Below are 21,056 nucleotides of genomic sequence, written 5' to 3' on the forward strand. Positions count from 1 at the left end.
GAGTACAAGAGCAAAAGTTTTTGATATGCTTTTATGGTTCCCTGGTGGTAAGTGAACTATGTCTCCTTCAAATGTTGGAGATATCTACACACTCCATCTTGTGCCTGCCAACAACATGTCTCTCGACATCTGATGGTCATTTTGTTTTCGGTTTCATTATTATTTTTCTGGCACAATGCTCTGTTTCCTATAGGAGGATGTGTGATTTTGAGGATGTCTGGCTTTTTCTGAGCATTTTACGTCAAACAACATGCATTCAAAACAAACAACAAAGAGGGAGTGGTCCTTTTGGTTTTTCTCTTCCTCTTAGAGACTACAAGGGATATGACTCATGCTGTTTCCAAGTACAAACAAGATGTCTCTTCTTGTTATACATACAAATGTATGCCGCAGCAGCTGGTTTTGCCCTCACTGACAAACAGAATTAGCCTGAACTTTCACATAATCAATTTAGAGTTTGGATTGATATGATATGATATATATATATATATATATATATATATATATATATATATATATATAATATATAATAATAATAATAATATTATATATATATATATATATATATATATATATATATATATATATATATATATATATATATATACGTTATTTTTTAATTTACCATTAAAGAGCATTTATATCTACATGAAAAAAAAAGATATTTATCAATATATCCAATCAGTTCATCTAGTGGCTTCAGGACCCACTATTTGTAAGTCTAATGATGAAATAACATGAACGCAGAACAGTTCTATTTTCAAGTGCACTTCCCAAAAGCAGGTTTCATGTGTTGTTAATTTCTCGCATATGACGAATACAGGGGAGAACCGGGTGTGTCTTTCTCACTCACACACAAATTTCTGCATTAATGTGTGGGTTGGGCGGTAGAGTGGAGTTTTCTCAAACTAGCCTACAACTACCAGACGGAGGCGTTGTGTGACATAAACAAAGAGGTGAGCGTTTTTCAAGTTCCCATAGTATTACCACTCAATAATTTATATTTTCTTAACACGGAGCAAAACGTACTCTTGCCAAAATCGTCAAAGCAACACCCTTGTTTGTGTTTCCGAATTTTTACATTAAAAATACATCAAAACAAACGCGAGTGTTTGGGCGACGCGTTGCGTTTCTCACACGGATTCAACGCGCTCGCGCGCTCCTGACTACACTAAAATAACTTAAACAGCGGGGTTAATTTCAGCTAGTTCAGTGTGGAGTAGAATATAATATAATTAAAATGATTTATTGTATGTATAAGAAGTAGCGAGTATGTTTAACCAAGTCGTAAAGCGATAGATAATTTGTTGGCTAGCTAGTTACATTGACGTATCTAGGTACTCGCTTTGCTGTTGCGTTTACCTCATAGAAATCATGTATAATATATTCTAATTCTTAGAGATTCCCCGTATCGTCATTTTAAAGTTCTTACCGGAGGCTGTATTTTTGAGAATTGAGCTGATAACTTTGCTAACCACTAGCCACGTAGCTAACTAGTAAGAGGAAGACGAGAGAGAGAGAGCGAGTTTGTGAGCCATCTTGTGTGTCTGTGAAATCTCTATTACAAATGAACACTTACTACTAGCTGTAAACTCCCGAAGTTGCAGCTGCATGTGTTATTGCCAATGGGTGAACTTCTTTTAAAAATTCTCAGAGGTTACTCCATGATCTGTTTGCAGGTGATGCAAAATTGAAATAATCATGATTACATAAGATTTTGGAAAATTATTATACTTGAATGCTTTTAATATTGACAGTTGATAGAGACTTATTTTGCAAAGAAACGCTTGTACAATTGTCCAGTGTTTTTAGGATGTGATGCAATTAAGTTGATTTAATCATATCAAGAATATTATTATTATTATTTTTTTTTAAATGAAAACATATGACCAAGATCTCTCCAGGTGTTTTGTTTTTAGTTATGAGCTAAAACTTTTCTTTTTTCCCCTAATGGCACAGAAGAAGATGCACTATTACAGATATGAAAATGCAGAGGTCAGCTGTTGCTACAAATACCTCATGTTCAGCTACAACATTATCTTTTGGGTAAGTTGATATAGTTTTGAAGTTAGATAACGTCCTCTGGCCAACCATAGACATCCACCACTGTGTTCCACTGCTGTCTTTTTTATCACTCTTGCTCATATAACATCATCTGCAAGCCATGCCCACATTTCATATTTATTTGTTCCACTTGGGTTTGCACAGCACGCACAGATGTTTTTTCTCTAATATGACTCTGTTTTCATTACTGGGTGTTTCATAGTTGAACAGTGAGTTAACACCCACAGATGAATCTTTATCAAGACAAAAAGTCAGCCCGCTAATGATGTCTGGTTTCCGTATTTACGTCAAGTGGAAAAATGCCACTGTTTGTGTAGTAAGCCTTATTTCAGCATAGCGTTGGGTTCCCTATCGAGAGGTCTCTCCTATTGCGTAAGTAGCTTACGCTATGGGAAAACTCAGTTTCTCGAGAAATATTGAAGTCTTTATGTAAAACGCATTGCAGCTGCACAGCAGACAGTAATGAGCGAGGCAGCTCGGTCATTGGCTGTGCTGCACCAACTGCTCGAACCAATGACGGGGCGATTCTGAACACGCGACCAATGGGCGCGTGCCTCGCGTCCAGCGCTCAGAGCCCGCCGAAATTAGCATAGCCAGGCTATATAATGGGCACCCCGTCATACGAGTTCCTTTAGATTTCATCTCCTTCAGCGAAGACCTCCTCTTCGCTGGATCCTCCGGATTGTTGGAGTCTTTCGCCTGCCGTTGACAAGCCTACAGCAGGACTGCTAAGAGGACGCCGGCGCCTTCGCCGCGAACGAGCCTGCTACCACCGTGCTGCCGTCCCCTCTGTTCGAGCCGCGCAAGAAAAAGCGCCGCTCACGAAGGCCGCCAGAACACGCGGACTTCAGTGACGTCACGCCGGGCCAGTCCCCGCGTGCTTCACCAACACCCGAGAACTCCCCGCCGCCAGTCCAATTCACGCAGACGGACCAGCACCCCTCCAACAGAGCGGTGGGTCTCATCTCGTTCGGCGCGCCAGGGGACGACGGTGAAAAGGATGACAGCCTTTCCAATTGGCGCTGCATCCGACGACTGGCCGGGCTCGGCCTTCGACCCCGTGCCGTCGACATTAGCGGACACGAGCACGGTCACCAGCACGGTAAGACAGTTCGCTGAACGCTTCACTGCAGTGAGCAAAACGTGTAAAACATTACCCAGTCCCCTTACAGGCGGCTGGAAATGTCTGTACAGCAGTCAATGGGCCAGTCACAGAACTCGCTCACCTGCAATCAAATGTCGTTTTAACGGCAACACACAGAAATCACAAGAGTCATTTTCTGCCTGTGTCACTATGGGGTCACGTGTCCACACTAAAGTGCGCACTCCCACATATCAATACTGTCCAAACAGTGCCGAATACTTTCCCAGCTCGAGCTGGACGCCCCATAAATGTAGATCGTGTGCCTATTGTCATGTATGCACCACTACACACAAGCACTGTTCCCACAGTTATAAACACTTCCCCAGTAAAAGCGGGAAATACTATAAATGTAGCGCGCGTGCCTGCTGTCCTGCACGCACCCCTACACACAAACACTGTATGCATGGCCAAAAACCCCGCCGCTAGCGGGAGGCTTTATGAAAGTGGTGCGCGTGCCTATTACAATGTAATTGTAACCGTAAGCGCTGCCCATACAGTTCCAAATAGATCTCTGGCTGAGCCAAGAAACTCCCCGCTAAGAGCGGGAAGCTTTATGGAAGTGGCGCGCATGCCTATTACAATGTATGCACCCCCACCCGTAAACACTGTCGTTTCAAATATTTCTCCGGCTCTTGCTGCGAGCATTACAGAGATAGCGCGCGTGCCTGTAATCTCACACGCACCCCTGCACTCAACAAAGCTGCTCAGCGCGCGCCCGCGCCTCTGAGAGCTGTAAGCTCAGTGTTAACACATTTTCTGCCTCTGTTACTAAGGGGTCACGTGTCCACACTAAAGTGCGCATTCCCACAGTTACAAACACTGTATGCATGGCCAAAAACACTCTGCCGCGAGCAGGAGGCTTTATGAAAGTGCCGCGCATGCCTACTACAGTAGATGCACCCCCACCCATAAGCGCTGCACATACAGTTTCAAACAGTTCTCTGTCTCGTGCCGCAAGCATCACAGATGCGACGCGCGAGCCAAGAAACTCCCCCGCTAAGAGCGGGAAGCTTTATGAAAGTGGCGCGCGTGCCTATTACAATGTATGCACCCCCACCTGTAAACACTGTCTATACAGTTTCAAACATTTCTCCAGCTCACGATGCGAGCATTACGGAGATAGGGTGCGTGCCTGTAAGCTTACACGCACCCCTACACTCGGCACTCAACACGGCTGCTCAGCGCGCACCTGCGCCTCTGGGAGCTGTAAACTCAGTGTTAGCACAAGGCAATTTGCCGGTGGGGCCCATACGTCACTGCGACATGCCCCCAGCCAACATTCAGCCCATATCTGTGCGAGCAAAAGCCTGGGAAAAAATCCCCGACATGCCAAAATGGGTTTTGAACATAATAAAACACGGTTACTCACTTCAATTCGCTCGCAGACCACCCCGCTTTTCAGCGGTGGTCGAGACGAAGTGAGGAAAGATGTGTCACATGTTCTACGCACCGAGGTGCTTGAACTGATAGAGAAGAGCTATAGAAACTGTTCCTCCCTCTATGAGCTAGGCGGGTTTTTACAGCCGCTATTTTCTCGTCCGAAAAGGACGGTGGCCTCCGCCCCATCCTAGATCTCAGACATCTGAACAAAGCGTTTATGATTCAGCTCGTTCAGAATGTTAACAACCAAACATATCCTCGCGCAAGTTCAGCCCGGGGTTGGTTTCTATCAGTGGATTTGAAAGGCGCTTACTTTCACATTCGATAGCGCCTCATCACAGGCCTTTTCTGAGATTCAGCTTCGAGGGACAGTCATACCAGTACACAGTACTACCATTCGACCTATCATTGGCCCCTGTACATTCCACGAAATGTATGGACGCGGCACTTTCCCCTGAGACAGCGGGAGTCGCGAATACTGAATTACCTCGGCGATTGGCTAATCATAGCACAATCAGAGGGTCAGTTAACGACGCACAGATCTTGGATTATCAGCCATCTAGAATGCCTGGGTCTGAGAATCAATTTTGCAAAGAGCGTGCTATCCCCCAGCCAGAATATCTCTTCTGGGAATAGTGCTAGACTCAGTGCAGATGACAGCGCGCCTCTCATCAGAGCACGCACTCTCTATTCGACACCTTGCAACATCATTCAGAAAGGGCGCGCGCGCCCCGTCAAACGATTTCAAAGAATGCTCGGTATCATGGCCTCGGCATCAGCTGTACTCCAGCTAGGATTGTTGCACATGCGTCCTTTCCAGCGCTGGCTCAAGAGCCGTGTCCCCACTCACGCGTGGCGCTCGGGCCACTTTTTGATCAGAGCGAATCACGGCTGTATAAAAGCCCTGACGCCCTGGAAAGCCATCAACTGGTATCAAACCGGCGTGAGTCTGGGCGCGAACATGCGGAGAAAAATGATCACGACAGATGCCTCCAAAATAGGATGGGGGGCCCTTTACGAGGGCAGGCCTGTCTCCGGCTTTTGGTCAAACCTGGAAAAGCGCCTACATATAAACTGTCTGGAAATGAAGGCAGTCGCCTTGGCTCTCAGAGCCCTGCTTCCGTACCTGAAAAACGAACACGTCCTGGTCCGAACGGACAACATGACGGTAGTTTCGTATATAAATCGCCAGGGTGGACTTAGGTTGAGCTCCCTGCACTCTATGGAGGGCCCTCCATGCATGGCCCCTGAACGGGTTCCCGAGAACCTCCCCAGTGGATTTTTGAGAACCATCACTGAGGCGCGAGCACCCTCTACGTGGCGCTTATATGCCCAAAAGTGGAAAGTGTTCAGTGACTGGTGTGATACCAAGAGCTTGAACCCCAAATCGTGTGAGATACCAAGTGGACTCGCCTTTTTGCAAGAGCTGCTGGAGGCGGGTCGCACACCCTCCACGCTCAAAGTCTATGTGGCTGCCATAGCGGCGTCGCACAATCCTGATAAAGGACATTCATTAGGGAAAAACGATCTAATCATTCGTTTCCTAAGAGGCTAGGAGGATGAACCCTCCTCGCCCCCTCGGTGCCGATCTGGGACCTGGCCACGGTCCTGGATGCACTCAAGAGTGCCCCGTTAGAACCTCTCCGAACCGTGCACCTTAAACAGCAAAACTGCGTTCTTGCTGGCGCTCGCTTAAGTCAAGAGTGTGGGCGACCCGCACGCGCTGTCATCAAGCGCTGCTTGCCTGGAATTTGGACCTAATGACTGCAGAGTTGTCCTTAGGCCAAAGCACGGGTATATTCCTAAAGTGCTCTCCACACCCTTCAGAGCACAGGTGATATCTCTGGCAGCCTATCGTCCCCAGCAGGCAAAGCGACGCTAATTTACTCTGCCCGTCAGGCGCTCAGAGTATATTTGGAACGTTCTGCCCTGTTCAGACAGATGGAACAATTATTCGTATGCTTTGGCGGCCGCACTAATGGTCTCGCAGTCTCAAAGCAAAGAATATCGCGCTGGATAGTGGATGCTATAGCGCTAGCTTATGAAGCCAAGGGCCTTCAATGCCCCTTAGGCGTCAGAGCTCACTCTACGAGGAGCATGGCCTCCTCGTGGGCTTGGTCGAGTGGGATACCCATTTAAGATATTTGTGCGGTGGCGGGCTGGGCCTCGCCTTCGACATTTATCAGGTTTTATAACCTACAGGTCCCCTCATTGCATTCCAACATTCTATCAGCCTGACTGTATAATGAACTGGAGTATGTATATGCTGAGCATTATCTCCTCCCTTATAAGGTCCGTCTCTGACCGACTTAGAGGATTTTTTATGCATCCAGTACATAGAAAAATGCATTCCAACATTCTATCAGCCTGACTGTAGAATGGACTGGAGTATGTCTATGCTGAGCATTATCTCCTCCCTTACAAGGTCCGTCTCTGACTGACTTAAAGGATTTTTTATGCATATCAGCACATAGAAAACTCAGTACATAAGATATGTGCTTGTGTTTGTACTATGAGCGCCCCACCATGGACCACCTTGGATGGACGCTCTATACTATCCCATTATGTAGCTCGCCGTTGGCCGGCTCGTGGAATAATCACTTTGCTTTAAGGCTCAGGCATCTGCCTCTGGCTTTATAGAGCGAAGTCAGCACGCACTAGCGTTTTACATGGTGTTCCCATAGCGTAAGCTACTTACGCTAATAGGAGAGACCTCTCGATAGGGAACGACTCGGTTACTAACGTAACCTCGGTTCCCTGAGAGGAGGGAACGAGTATTGCGTAAGCTGCCGTGCTTGTGCTTGGTCAGTTCGCTTCAGTCGATTGAACCTAAAGGAACTCGTATGACGGGGTGCCCATTATATAGCCTGGCTATGGTAATTTCGGCGGGCTCTGAGTGCGCGAACGCGAGGCGCTCGCCCATTGGTCGCGCGTTCAGAGTCGCCCCGTCATTGGTTCGAGCAGTTGGTGCAGCACAGCCAATGACGAGCTGCCTCGCTCATTACTGTCTGCTGTGCAGCTGCAATGCGTTTTACATAAAGACTTCAATATTTCTCGAGAAACTGAGTTTTCCCATAGTGTAAGCTACTTACGCAATACTCGTTCCCTCCTCTCAGGGAACCGAGGTTACGTTAGTAACAGAGTCGTTTTCTCAGTAGGGAAGCATGGGAGGAGTTTGAAGGTTTTGAGATAACTGCTTTTAACCCCTGTTTTCCTGTTTTCAATATTTTAACATGGTTTCTGAGAAATGGATGTTGTTATTGCTACATAATCTGCAGTTCTACATATTTCATGTCATGTTTTAGATATGAATTGTGTGGCTAACTGTTACCTTTCTTGAATATGGCTTAAAGGTGAGCAATGTTTTTTAATACCACACATAAATTGCCCCTGCTGAAATAGGTGTCTCTGTTACAGCACTAGCCATTTTCTCACTACACAACTGTCAGACTGCTTGATTGCTGTACTGATCATATTACACAACAAGATTTTTTGTCATCTGTTGCATCCCCGCCTAACAGCAAAAAATAAAAAGTTCTCACAAAAATCAAGAGGGTGATCGAGAGAATTCTCCAGAAATAAATGTGTTCATGATCAAAGTCATTCTTACCATTATGGTAAATTTGACATTATGCCACATTTCAGTATGATATGTTGTTGACCATTATTATTATTATTATAAACTTTCCTCAAGAAACTCCCAAAGCAATATGACAACGAAAATAATGCACAAATTAAAAAATTAATCCCCAGAAATATAAACAATTCTTGCAAAATTATCCTAAATTATTATCACTCCTTGCAGAAAATAAATATTAAATAAATGTAAACACAATGCAAAAAAAGAAAAGAAAAAAAGACTTAATGTTTAAAATGAATGAGGAGTTCATCATTTGGCGTTCAAAATATACCTTTGCATGCTTCATTTGAGGAGGTAAAAAAAAAAGTTTTTTTTATTATGTGATATGCGGCATGCAACACGGCTTGCAAATTAAAAATTTCTGCTCTGTGTTGGCTTTTGTGAACCCACACCACTGATGTCGCACCTGTTTTAATAACAAGCGGATAACATAAGAAATAATGCTCTGCGCTCTCCTGTAATTATCGGGAAGCTTGCTGGTCTCACCTGCACATGAAACTCAGAAAAATGTGTCAGATGGGAAGAATATTAAGTGATTTTGAAGCGCCATACGTGAGATGACTGTAATTCAAAATGCTTGGGTGGCCTCCGAATTAGTTTTTTTTCATGCCATAAAAACTTTGTCCATGTTTCTTAAATTCTCTCAGATTGCTTCTCAATTAAAAAGCTGCAGGATATCTCGGCTGCCACATCATGCTTTTTTCGCAGCATTCATTTGCCATATTTTAGAGGATGCATTGGGTAAATCGTTTGTGGCATTCAATCACCCACAATCCTTTGCACATATCCCACATATCCTGTTCATCCCAAGCACAACAGTTAACCCTCACACCCTGTCTACACCAGACGTGGGATTCGTGTCACATCAAAAGCAATAGGACCCATTATATTCAATGATGCTGTCCACCATGGAAGCATCAGTTGTAGTGCATTGCATTGTGCAGACAGTAAACAGATGTCCCGTTCCATTTTGCGTTGCACGTGCTGGCTCTACTACTGCCAACAACACAAATAAATGGTTTAGAAAGTTTGTGCTGACTTGCCTGGTGTATACAGCCTCAATCTGTTGCATTGCATCGTGTCAATGGACACGCCGGTGTAAACTGTGTCAGCACGCCAGTCATGATCACATATGAAATATTAATAAACAAATCTTTTTAGTCACGTTTTTTGCGATCGTGTCCAAGTGTTTTTAACTGCACCCATCAATAACAGTTCCTTTGCAAAGCTTGAATCATACCAACAACTGAAAATAGTGCAGATTGGCTAAAGAAAGCATCCATGACCCACTTATGCTCAAAACAGCAGGGCAGCAGCTGAATGATAGAGAGCTTCTACTCTTCAGAGTTGTAACTTGACACTGCATCTTTTAAAAGCAGCCTGAGAAATGTATCAAGAGGTCAAAGACGTCTGTCTGTGCATGTGCATGTAGAAATACATTTAAATCCAGACAGGCACATGAAGCTACCCTGTGTAAGTCCACTTAGGATGTATCTCCCATGACAGGACCAATCTCTCTTCACCTGTGTGACTGATTGAGAACTAGTGGGCAGGGCTAAGGGTGCAATGATGGAAAAATAGACATGTATTTGGACATGTAATAGATGTATTTGGTTCTTGTGACGTCACAATTACAAACTAGCCATTTTTGCAGCTTGGTTTAAACACATGCTCTTTTTCTATTAAGGAGGAAGTTTCAGTTTAAAAACTTAAAGTATGTTTTTGTAGTAAAATGACCTCTTGTATGTCAAAAGATCAAGTCAAATTGTATTCTTCATGTCATGACCCCTTTAAAAAAAAGGGTAGAAAACGAGTCTCGTGATCGAAGTTTTAATTCACATGTGCAGCAATGACAATATATAAAAAATATAAAATGCAAGTAGTTTAGTCAAAACAACAAATTAGAAGATACAAAGCGCAAATTTTTTTTGAAATGGATATAATGAATAAAAGGGCAATTACATGAATTTAAAAAGCTTTAAAAGTCTATGGTTCTGTTTTTCATATTTGAAAGGGTTTAAATATAAATACATTTTTTGAGTGACTCTAGCTATGTGACTAAAACATTATGCTAAAATAATTCATGGATTAAGGACATATTTCTCGTTTGAAGAATCTGGGTTTTCTAAACAAAGTAAAATATCACTGTAAAGGGGTTCAATGGGAAGGAGGAGGCGAGAACTGGCTTGGCAATATAAATAATATTTTAATGAATAACTTAAACCTAAAGACAAACACAAATGACGGACATGTCCGTAAACTATCTCTGTCTCTCGTCGCACCACCGTCTGCCATTGGCCTTTATTCTTCTCTGAGGCTTAATTAGCCTGATAAGGGACCGGGTGTGTATAATCACAACCCAGCCCCGCCCTCCGCCCTGCCACAATAACATGGTTCTAAGCGTATGGTTAGCCATGCACGCCCACTAGACCATCTCATTCTAGTGCTGAATGCTGAGGAGGAGTCTAGCCTACAGCCTCCGAAGGACTGGTCTAGGAAAGACGCAGTCTTACTAGGCTGCAGTCTTTCATTTGAGAAGGACCCTCAGTCTCACGTGAAGCCCTGTCCACAGATAGATAAGCCCATGCTGTGCACATGAATAATTACATATTGCGATATACACGATATAGCAAAATCTCTATCAATTGACACTTTATATTGTTGCAATGATATATATAGTCATATCACCCAGCCCTACAGTGTACTAATTTTTGCTGAAAAACAAGAGAGGAAAAAGAAAATATGAAATATTGATTGGGAAGATTCAGGCAGGCTCTTTTGGAAAATGAGTTGGAGGTAAATAAAATTGCACAATGTCAAGTATAGTGCTCCGACCATTAATTTATTTGTTAAAAATTCGTTAAAACACAATTGTAAAGCAGTTCAATGGAAAGGAGGAGGCAAGAACTGGCTTGACAATATAAATAATAGTTTAATGAAGAAATAAACTAAAACAAAAATAAAACTTGAATATAAACACACAGAGCAGCTGCCTGTCATTCTCTCTCTCTCTCTCTCCCGAACTGTCATCCCCGGCCACCTTTATCCCACACGTGCCCCCATCAGGCTGATAGGGGACCAGGCGTGCGTTGTTCCAGCCCGGCCCCGCCCTCCTCTGCTCCGCACAGCAATTATGTTGAAATTGAGGCTTTCCGTACTCGTACAAAGATGCATGATAATATGTGATTGGCTGGAGCAGTTCGTCATTGTTGCTGCATTGCTTACACTTCAAGATTATGTGGCAATAATATCAAACATGCTTGAAAATATTGTGGCTTCTGTGACAGCTCAAGACTGGTTCAGATCACGTTGCTGAAACTGCATCGCTAACCTGAGGGAACATTGATTTGGCTGTGACCTGGGGGTTTTGTCGCAGACCTCAAATCTGTCTATGACAGAAAAACTTCTGGGTCATGTGCTTTTTTTTTTAGCCAATAAGAAATTATCTTTGTCTGATAATAATTTTGCACATTAGTGTTTGAGGATATAACTTTAGAGGAAAGTGTTTTGTTGAAAGGGCATGTGGTTGAAGGGATGGGCATGGGCTAATTCACTGTCTGGTTGAAGTTAGCAAAATGGCTGAAATCACTTCTGGCACCTTTATGAATTGATATCTCCAATATTTTTTGTTGATATACTAAAAGTTTGTATTGATTTGTGTCTGTGTTATAAGTAGAATTGCTGTTGTCTAGTTTCTTGGTGTCTTAGACTAGTCACATCTTAGTCCTATATTGTCATGCCCTGTTATAACCACACACTCAATAGTTCTTTGATGTGTCTAAACTTGAATATTCTGATTCAGCATAACGTAACATGTCTCGTAAACCTTTTGTATACCTCAGCTGGCTGGAACAGCATTCATTGCAGTTGGCTTCTGGGCCTGGAGTGAAAAGGTGAGTAGAAATCTGTGAAAAGGCATACTAAAACACCTGGGACAGTGCATTTTACCTTGCAAATGTTCCTTTAATCATCTCTCAAGTCTACATTTTCTATTAAGTTGTTGTTATTGGGCACAACCAACATATTTGGCATCCTTTCTAAAAACCTAGTGAGTGTAAAGGTGTTTGAGTGTATTTGAAAACAACAATCATTGTAAATGGGTGCTTCGATTTTTCCACAGGGTGTACTATCAGATCTGACACAAGTAACACGTCTACATGGTTTTGACCCTGTTTGGGGCGTGCTTGTGGTGGGCACAGTCACATTTGTTTTGGGCTTCGCAGGGTGTGTTGGAGCCCTCAGGGAAAACATCTGCCTCCTTAAGTTTGTAAGTACCCATTGTTTCATTGTGATTCTGAGGGGCCAGTATATTGTTCTTTTTTCACTGTTATATAACAAAATACCAGTATTCCACATTGTAGCAGCTAACATAACATGCATTATGTCCAAGTTTATAGAAATAGGTCCTTAGAACAAGGGTTCTAATTTCCAAATGAGTTAAAGAAAATTATTTGTTTTTCATATAACAAAATATATATATATATATATATATATATATATATATATATATATATATATAAATAAAAAAAAGAGTCAATATACAAGAAATGAGTCTGTGAATATTTTGAGGATTTCATGAATCTGAGGTTTCACAAAAACATATCACACTCTGCATGTTAGGGTGAGAAAAACATCAGCATTTATTACACCAAGTGGATATTGCATAGTCTGAACAACACATGACTGACTCGCCAAATGGTGGTCAGTGTTTTTAAAGATAAATAAACCTATATCCAGGTATGGTGTCCTATAATTGTAATGAAAGGTAAAAGCTACATTACACAAATATGTATTCTCAGAACTTAATCAAATTTACAGCAGATTTTTAATGACGATGATGTCACTTAAACAGACTCTGATCTAGGACAAGCTTCATACGTTCAAGTCCCAGCCTTTTCTACAATGAAAAACAGATTGTAAAATGAGTCCCCAGGACTACTTAAAAAATATACAATTTGTTATCACCAGAAAATGCAGTTATTTTATCTGACTCTTTGCTTCATGACCTTGTCTTGCAGTTCTCTGGAGTCATTGGGTTTATCTTCTTCCTGGAGCTGACAGCTGCGGTGCTGGTATTTGTTTTCCAGGGACAAGTAAGGGGATGGATCAATGATTTCTTCTTGGCCAATGTAAAGGCTTACAGGGAAGATATTGACCTACAGAACGTGATTGACTCCATTCAGAGACTAGTAAGTTTGAGTTTTTAAGCATATACTAGGGATGCACCGATATTAAAACAGTTTGGCTGATAACAAAAACCCTATTAGCCGATAATGATTTTTGTTTTGTTTTGGCCACTTATCTTATTTTGTCATCAGATCACTATTTTGCTCAGAAATTATTTTTTAAAAATGTACAAAGATTTACAAAAGCCATAAAATTGTTCTTAAAATAAATAATTTTCATTGAACATGGATTAGTTCTGTTGAACACATGACAGGACAACATTTTAAAGAGAGCCAAAATAAAGAGAAATAGAAGATGTTTATACTGTATATAATAGAACATCACAAATTCATATTATGCATATGTTGGGCATACTGTGGTATATTGCAGTGTTTCCCAACCTTTTTTCTACCACAGCACACTTTTTACAACTAAAATTCTACGGCACACCACTATCCCACATAGTCTAACTGTCGTCAATATTTTTCCTTTTCAATAACTTGTTTTCTGTCTGTCTTAGTAGCAGGGTTACTTGTTATGTTTGAAATTCAGCTATGAAAAATTTTTTTATAAATGTGTTTGTGTTAGACTTTCTTATTGTCCATCATTTAGATGGACGTGGTCAAAAAAATTCTGTCATAATCTATTTTTACCCATCATTTTAATTTTCATATTTTAATGATAATAAGACATTTAATAGCTTATATTTCCATTCACATTTTCATTATTAATCATGAATTTACAGGATGAGCATATAGCAGATTATGCATTTATTTATTTATGAGGAGAACAGGTGAACAACAGAGACACCACATGAAGCAGATGAATGTTCCCCCCCCCCGCAGTGCCTGCGGAGGCCACTAAAACACGACATATGAACAACGCAATATTACAAAAAACACTTAAAAAATAAACTGAGCAGAACTAAATGGACAACTCAAATCTTCCTCCTGGTCTGCATCAATTTAAACTGGGTGCTCACTTGTGTGTAATCAAACGCATCAAGGGAGACTGATGCTGAGGCAATTGTCATTTCATTGCATTCTGGAGCGCTGATGTGAGTCATGTGAAAGACTCTTAACGCTCTTAACTCTTAACTTTTGCACATTCTAAAGTGACCGATTATGGTTTCAAAATGGCAAATTTCTCTGAAAGGGGAGGAGTTAGGATCCCTGAAATTATATATATATATTTATTTTTTGGAATTTGATAATTTTTCACGGCACACCTGACAATCTTTCATGGCACACTGGTTGGAAAACATTGCTGTATAATGGATAATGCCATAAACACCACTAGAGGGTGCCGCTTGCTTACACAATGCTGACAAAATCTCTGAATGCAGTTTATTTTAAGCTTTCAAGGTTTAGTAATTGCTTCACATTATTACTGTATTGTGCATTTGAATTCACAGAGTTTTTACAATGTGTGATTTTCATATAGGTGTTTTCATGCTTAAAAGGATTTGCCAATGGTTTTAATTTGGTTATTAATTGGCTGATAAATATACACAGACACAGAGATGAAGAGCTTCTTAAGGAAAGACTACATTTGTGCAGGGTTTGAATAACAAGTACAACATAATTGTTGTTATGTTTGCAGAATCATTGCTGTGGAGCTAAAGACCCCAACGACTGGAATCTGAATGTGTATTTTAACTGCTCAGTTAGTAATCCCAGCAGAGAGAAATGTGGAGTACCTTTTTCCTGCTGCCTAGGTGATCCTGCTGTAGGTTCCACTCTTTTCCACAGATTACTGTTATACAACATACATTTTAATATTTGATAATATCCAAATTGTGTGAAATATTTAATGTGATTTAATTGTCATGTACATATGGCCTTTCTTCACAGGATACAGTGCTGAACACACAGTGTGGATATGATGTTAGATCATCTGGCACATTGGTGAGTGCACATTGCGCAGTTCTATTTGCACTTCTGCAGACAGACATTATGTTTGTTGCCATTATTGACAAAAGTTATACTTCAGTACACTTAAAGATGAAATGTGAAAAATGTGGAGTTCCTCCTCCAGAAAGTGGGGTAAATGTAAAACATTTGTCAGTTTCCACATATTATTGGAAAATTTGGGAAAAATGAAGCCAAGTTTTCAAGTTCATGAGGGTCAGTCTCACTAGTCTTTCAGCAGACGTGATAGTGGCAAAGTGACATTAATAATAATTTGTGGTGTTCTGTACAATCTACAATCTGTCAGTTTGAAAATGTCATTTTCACGAAAGGAGTGTGTATAGTTATTGTTCTTGTACTTGCAATCATTTTCTTTTTGCACTATTGTCAGTAGGGAAATATTTTTTTTAGAACAGAGTATGCATGCTGAATAAACTTATTTATTATGTGACTTACTGCTGTGTAGTTCACTTCAGTAAAATTGCTGTATTCATTGTATAAATACTGTATTTTACTCTTTATTTAGTGCATCTTATTTAATGAATAAGCTGTTTTTATTTTGGATTTACAGTCCCAGTGGAGCAGCACTATTTATGTCAAAGGATGTATCACAGCTTTAGAGGACTGGCTTCCACGGAATCTCTACATTGTGGCAGGAGTCTTCATAGTCATATCACTTCTACAGGTATTGGAAGTGCTTGGGCTGTAAAAAATATATTTTACTGCTAGATGTCACCCTCGGCACTCTTATTTCCAGCAACCACAATTCTCAAAATGGTAACACTACTGTGTAAAATGAAAGATTGCAAATATAATGATATAATTATCAGAATTAATACTAAGTTGTAGGTCCTAGAAAGAAAACACTGAACATCAATAAATGCCCTGATGACAGTATTCTAATGAACGCCTTGAGTTTGTCTTTAAAACTCTGGTTTTAAAGTGAATCTGAAGCTAATGTTGTGTCTTGTCACTGTGCTATTAGATGGTGGGAATCTTCTTGGCAAGGACGTTGATTGGAGACATTGAAAAGGTCAAATTTAATTATTACTGAGCTCATCTATCTGTGGAAGCAACTGGAGAACAGTATACGGAAAAAGATGCTGACCTTCTATTATGACTCTGCCTCCTTTTTTTTCTGCATCTACTTTGTGCTGGCCAAGCACATGTGTGGAGAAGGTTACTCCATTCACTGAACCACCTCTTTATCAATTCTTAAGACAATTTATTAAATACTTAGCTGCCTAGTTATTTTGGATACCATCACAGGTGTGCCTTCTCTCTTCACCAAGTATTTCTTGGATAGTTTACCTCCAGTTTAGGATAGTTTACTCTTAAAATTTGTATATATATATACACACACACACACACACACACACACACACACACACACACACACACACACACGTTGTGTTTCCATGTTTTATGGGGACTTTCCATAGACATAATGGTTTTTATACTGTACAAACTTTATAGTCTATCCCCTAAACCTAACCCTACCCCTAAACCTAACCCTCACAGAAAACTTTCTGCATTTTTACATTTTCAAAAAACAATTTAGTATGATTTATAAGCTGTTTTCCTCATGGGGACCGACAAAATGTCCCCACAAGGTCAAAAATTTCGGGTTTTACTATCCTTATGGGGACATTTGGTCCCCACAAAGTGATAAATACACGCACACACACACACACACACACACACACACACACACACACACACACACACACACACACAGACAGACAGACAGTTGAAGTCAGAAGTGTACATGCACTTGGGTTGAAGTCATTAAAACTATTTTATTTTTTACCCCTCCACAGACTTAATATTAGCAAACCATAGTTTTGGCAAGTCGTTTAGGACATTTACTTTGTGCATGCAACAAGTAAACTTTCCAACAATTGTTTAAAGACATTTTTTCACTTTTAATTGACTATATCACAATTGCAGTGGGTCAGAAGTTTACATACACTATGTTAACTGTGCCTATAAGCAGCTTTGAAATTTCCAGAAAAATATGTTAAGTCTTTAGACAATTAGCCAATTAGCTTCTGATGGGAGGTGTACCTGTGGATCTATTGTAAGGCCTACCTTCAAACTTGGTGCCTCTTTGCTTAACATCATGGGAAACTCAAAAGAAATCAGCTAAGACCTCAGAACAAACATTGTGGACCTCCTTGGGAGCAATTTCCAAATTCTTGGAGGTACCACGCTCATCTGTACAAACAATAGTACTCAAGTATAAATGGAATGGGACCACGCAGCCATTATACTACAGCGGAAGGAGATGCATTCTGTCTCCTAGGGATGTGAAAAGTGCAAATCAATTCCAGAACAACAGCAAAGGACCTTGTGAAGATGCTGGAGGAAACCTATATCCTCAGTAAAATGAGTCCTATATCGACATAACCTGAAAGGCTACTCAGCAAGCAAGAAGCCACTACTCCAAAACGGCCATAAAAAAGACAGACTACAGTTTGCAAGTGCGCATGGGGACAAAGATCTTACTTTTTTGGAGAAATGTACTCTGGTCTAATGAAACACTGTAGCTCCCCTGAAAGTGAAGCCTACAAAAAGTAAGCCAGAGCCTTGGCTTAATGATGCCATACGAGCTCTTAGACAGACCTTCAGGAGAACAGTGTGCAAATGGAAGAATGTTAAACTCCTAGTTTCTTATGATATACTAAGGGATTCCTTGCATAATTATCAGAAGACAGTTAAAGAAATGAAGATAAAGTTTATTCAGATATAATTGAGAAAAACTGTCATAGACCATCAATTCTGTTATTAATCCTTCTAATCAGGTTCTAATGTGGTCTGCCCTGATTTATCAGTAACTACATGCGAAAACTTTCTCAGATTTTTTTATTTTATTTTTTTATTACAAAGGTTGCTAATATTAGATTTAATACCCCTCTTGTATGCCCTGCTATGTTTGGTCACTTTGAACCTGTCTCTTTTCCCAGTCTGGCAAAAATTGTAGATCAATTAAAGCCATCTGATTTTACACATGGCATTTTACCGTCAAGATTGCTCAAACAGGTCTTTGATACTGTTGGGCCTAGTATTGTGTCTTTAATCAATAGTTGCCTTGCATCATGGTCTCTACCAGCCTTTCTTAAACATGCTGTAGTGCAGCCCCTTATTAAATACACAAATCTGATCCTACAGTTTACTTCAATTATAGACCTATTTCTAAATTGCCATTTCTCTCAAAAGTGTTGGATAAAATTTTTCTATTTTGGAATCATTTTAGTCTGGGTTCAGAGCACATCATAGCACATAATCTGCAATTTTAAAGGTTCTTAATGATGTTTTGTTAACTGTGGATATTCCATGTTTTTAACAAACTTGGAATATCTTTTCATTGTTACGCAGATGTTACTCAAATTTATCTGCCAAAGAAAAAGTAATGTAATTAATTAGAAGCTTGCTTAAAGGATTTAAAATCATGACTGGAATTTAGAATTTCTTTTTACATTTAAATGATTGTAAAAAAGAGATTATTGTGTTTGGGACCCTTGATGTTCTGGGGTCATCTTTTTTCAATCTAAGTCCTCTAACTACATATTGTAAACAGATGGTGATGAATTTAGGGCTACTTTTTGATAGTTCGCTTAAATCTGACAGATTAATTCTGTTGTCAAATCAAGTTTTTTTTCACTTAACACTGGCTAAGGTAGTCTTTTATTTTCTTTCATGATTTTGTGAAGGTGATGCATGCATTTGTTTTCATCACGTCTGGACTAACTCACTGTACGTTAGTGTTAGTCAGTCCTCCTTGTCACGACTGCAAATTGTCCAGAATGCTGCTGCTAGACTCCTGACCGGTACTTGCAATTGAGATCATATTACCGCAATATTGGCCTCTCAGCATTGGCTGCCGGTCCGTTACAGGATAGATTTTAAGATTTTATTGTTTGTTTTTAATCCTTTAATGGTCCGGCAGGCACCTTCTAATCTTTTAGACCTTTTGCACTTGCACATGCCATCTAGATCCTTCTGGTCCTCAGATCAGAAAATCTAGACTGTTCCAAGGTCCAGACTTAAGCTGAGGGGTGACCGTGCTTTTGCAGTAGTGGTCCAGAAGCTCTGGAATAGTTTGCCTCTGCACATTAGAACAGCTCCTACGCTGGTATTGTTAAAAACCCTTCTTTTCGTCCAGGCTTTTAGCTAAACCATGATTGGAAATATGTTGGTACCAATGTGTATCATGTTTATTTTAACTACCTGTTGTTTTGAATTGTCATTTATAAGTACGTTGCCTTGCATTTGCTGCAGGAGGGACTGGTGCACTTTATGAAAATAGATGGCATCATGAGGAAGGAAGATAATGTGGATATATTGAAGCACCATCTCAAGACATCAGCCAGGAAGTTAAAATTTGGTCGCAAATGGGTCTTCCAAATGGACAGTGACCCCAAGTATACCTCCAAAGTTGTGGCAAAATGGCTTGAGGACAACAAAGTCAAGGTATTGGAGTGGCCATCACAAAGCCCTGACCTCAATCTGATTGAAAATTTGTGGGCAGAACTGAAAAAGCGTGTGTGAGCAAAGAGGCCTACAAACCTGACTCCGTTACGCCAGTTCTGTCTGAAGGAATAGGCCAAAATTCCAGCAGCTTTTTGTGAGAAGCTTGTGGAAAGCTACCCAAAATGTATGAACCAAGTTAAAGAATTTAAAGGCACTGCTTCCAAATAGTAACTAAGTGTATGTAAACTTCTGACCCATTGGGAATGTGATGAAAGCAATAAAAGCTGAAATAAATAATTCTCTCTACAATTATTCTGACTTTTCACATTCTTAAAATAAAGTAGTGATCCAAACTGACCTAAGACAGGGAATGTTTTCTATAATTAAATGTCAGGAATTGTGAAAAACTGAGTTTAATTGTATTTTGCTAGGTGTATGCAACTTCTAACTTCAACTGTATTTTATCTTTTTATTGGATTGCATCAACAGAACATAATCTGTTAATGTTGTAAAAAAGATGTAATTATTATCAAGAACAAAAGCGGCTTGGACAACCAAATTTTAATTACTGAAACATCTGTATGGTCCCCTTGCACACTTTCCACAACAGCGTGTCAAGTCTTTTCTGTTGATTACTGAATTAAGAAATGGTACAAAAGCACAGTTTGTTCAAAGAGGGTGGGGTGACATACTTTAGCTTTTGAAGTATGTTTCTACAGTAATTGTTCATTGGATAAAACAGCATAAATCATCTCCATTTATAGAAAGTTTGTCTAACTGTGGACAGATGAATATCTGTCTCTTCAAGATATCTCTTTCCAGCTTTATGCAATGCAACAATTCTTGATCGTAAGTCTTCAGAGATCTCTTTTGTATTTTTTATGCTTTTTACAAGTCAAAATAGCTCTAACCCACACCTCCAATCTCTACATTTATTGGATGCTAGCTTTGCCAACTCCTGACTCTAATTAGCTTTTGTTTAACCTAGAGCAGTGATTTCCAACCCCCCCCCCCAATACTACTTTTTGGGTATCTCCCTAATCAGACATGCCTGATTCAACTCATCAGCTTGTTAGTGGAGACTCCAAGACCTTAAATGGGAGATATTCAAAATGTGCAGTGTTGGGGGGCCTCCAGGAACAGATCTGGGAACCATTGGCCTATAGGGTTCACATACTTATTTCAACCTACACTGTGAATGTTTGAATGATGTATTCAATATGTACAAGAACAAAATATGTTAAAAAAAGATTGTTTTGTTCATTATTGTAACCTAGAC

General features: G+C 40.4%; 1 protein-coding gene across 3 annotated transcripts; it reads left to right on the plus strand.

Moving 5' to 3' along the window:
* Positions 1-885: 885 nt before the first annotated feature.
* On the plus strand, positions 886-20,837 carry tspan14 (tetraspanin 14). 3 transcript variants are annotated; one of them, XM_052150591.1, is made up of 10 exons: positions 886-956; positions 1,960-2,046; positions 12,071-12,121; positions 12,349-12,495; positions 13,247-13,417; positions 14,997-15,122; positions 15,248-15,301; positions 15,876-15,989; positions 16,290-16,337; positions 19,586-20,837. In XM_052150591.1, the coding sequence occupies exons 2-10, from the start codon at positions 1,966-1,968 to the stop codon at positions 19,853-19,855; spliced, it is 1,062 nt and encodes a 353-aa protein (XP_052006551.1). In that variant the 5' UTR covers positions 886-956; positions 1,960-1,965; the 3' UTR covers positions 19,856-20,837. The 3 variants fall into 3 exon arrangements, with proteins under 3 accessions (XP_052006551.1, XP_052006552.1, XP_052006549.1); XM_052150592.1 differs by having other exon boundaries at positions 908-956; positions 1,963-2,046; XM_052150589.1 differs by lacking the exon at positions 886-956 and having other exon boundaries at positions 1,951-2,046.
* The last annotated feature ends 219 nt before the right edge of the window (positions 20,838-21,056 follow it).

Source organism: Xyrauchen texanus, chromosome 20, assembly GCF_025860055.1.
Source record: "Xyrauchen texanus isolate HMW12.3.18 chromosome 20, RBS_HiC_50CHRs, whole genome shotgun sequence".
Taxonomy (NCBI): Eukaryota; Metazoa; Chordata; class Actinopteri; order Cypriniformes; family Catostomidae; genus Xyrauchen; species Xyrauchen texanus.

Bases quoted from the DNA above. Each gene is read 5' to 3' on its own strand.
- tspan14 (XM_052150589.1), top strand. From the start codon at position 1,951: ATGGCACAGAAGAAGATGCACTATTACAGATATGAAAATGCAGAGGTC. The intron at 2,047-12,070 runs GTAAGTTGATAT...TGTATACCTCAG, and splicing joins GCTACAACATTATCTTTTGG to CTGGCTGGAACAGCATTCAT. The intron at 15,123-15,247 runs GTAGGTTCCACT...CTTTCTTCACAG, and splicing joins GCTGCCTAGGTGATCCTGCT to GATACAGTGCTGAACACACA.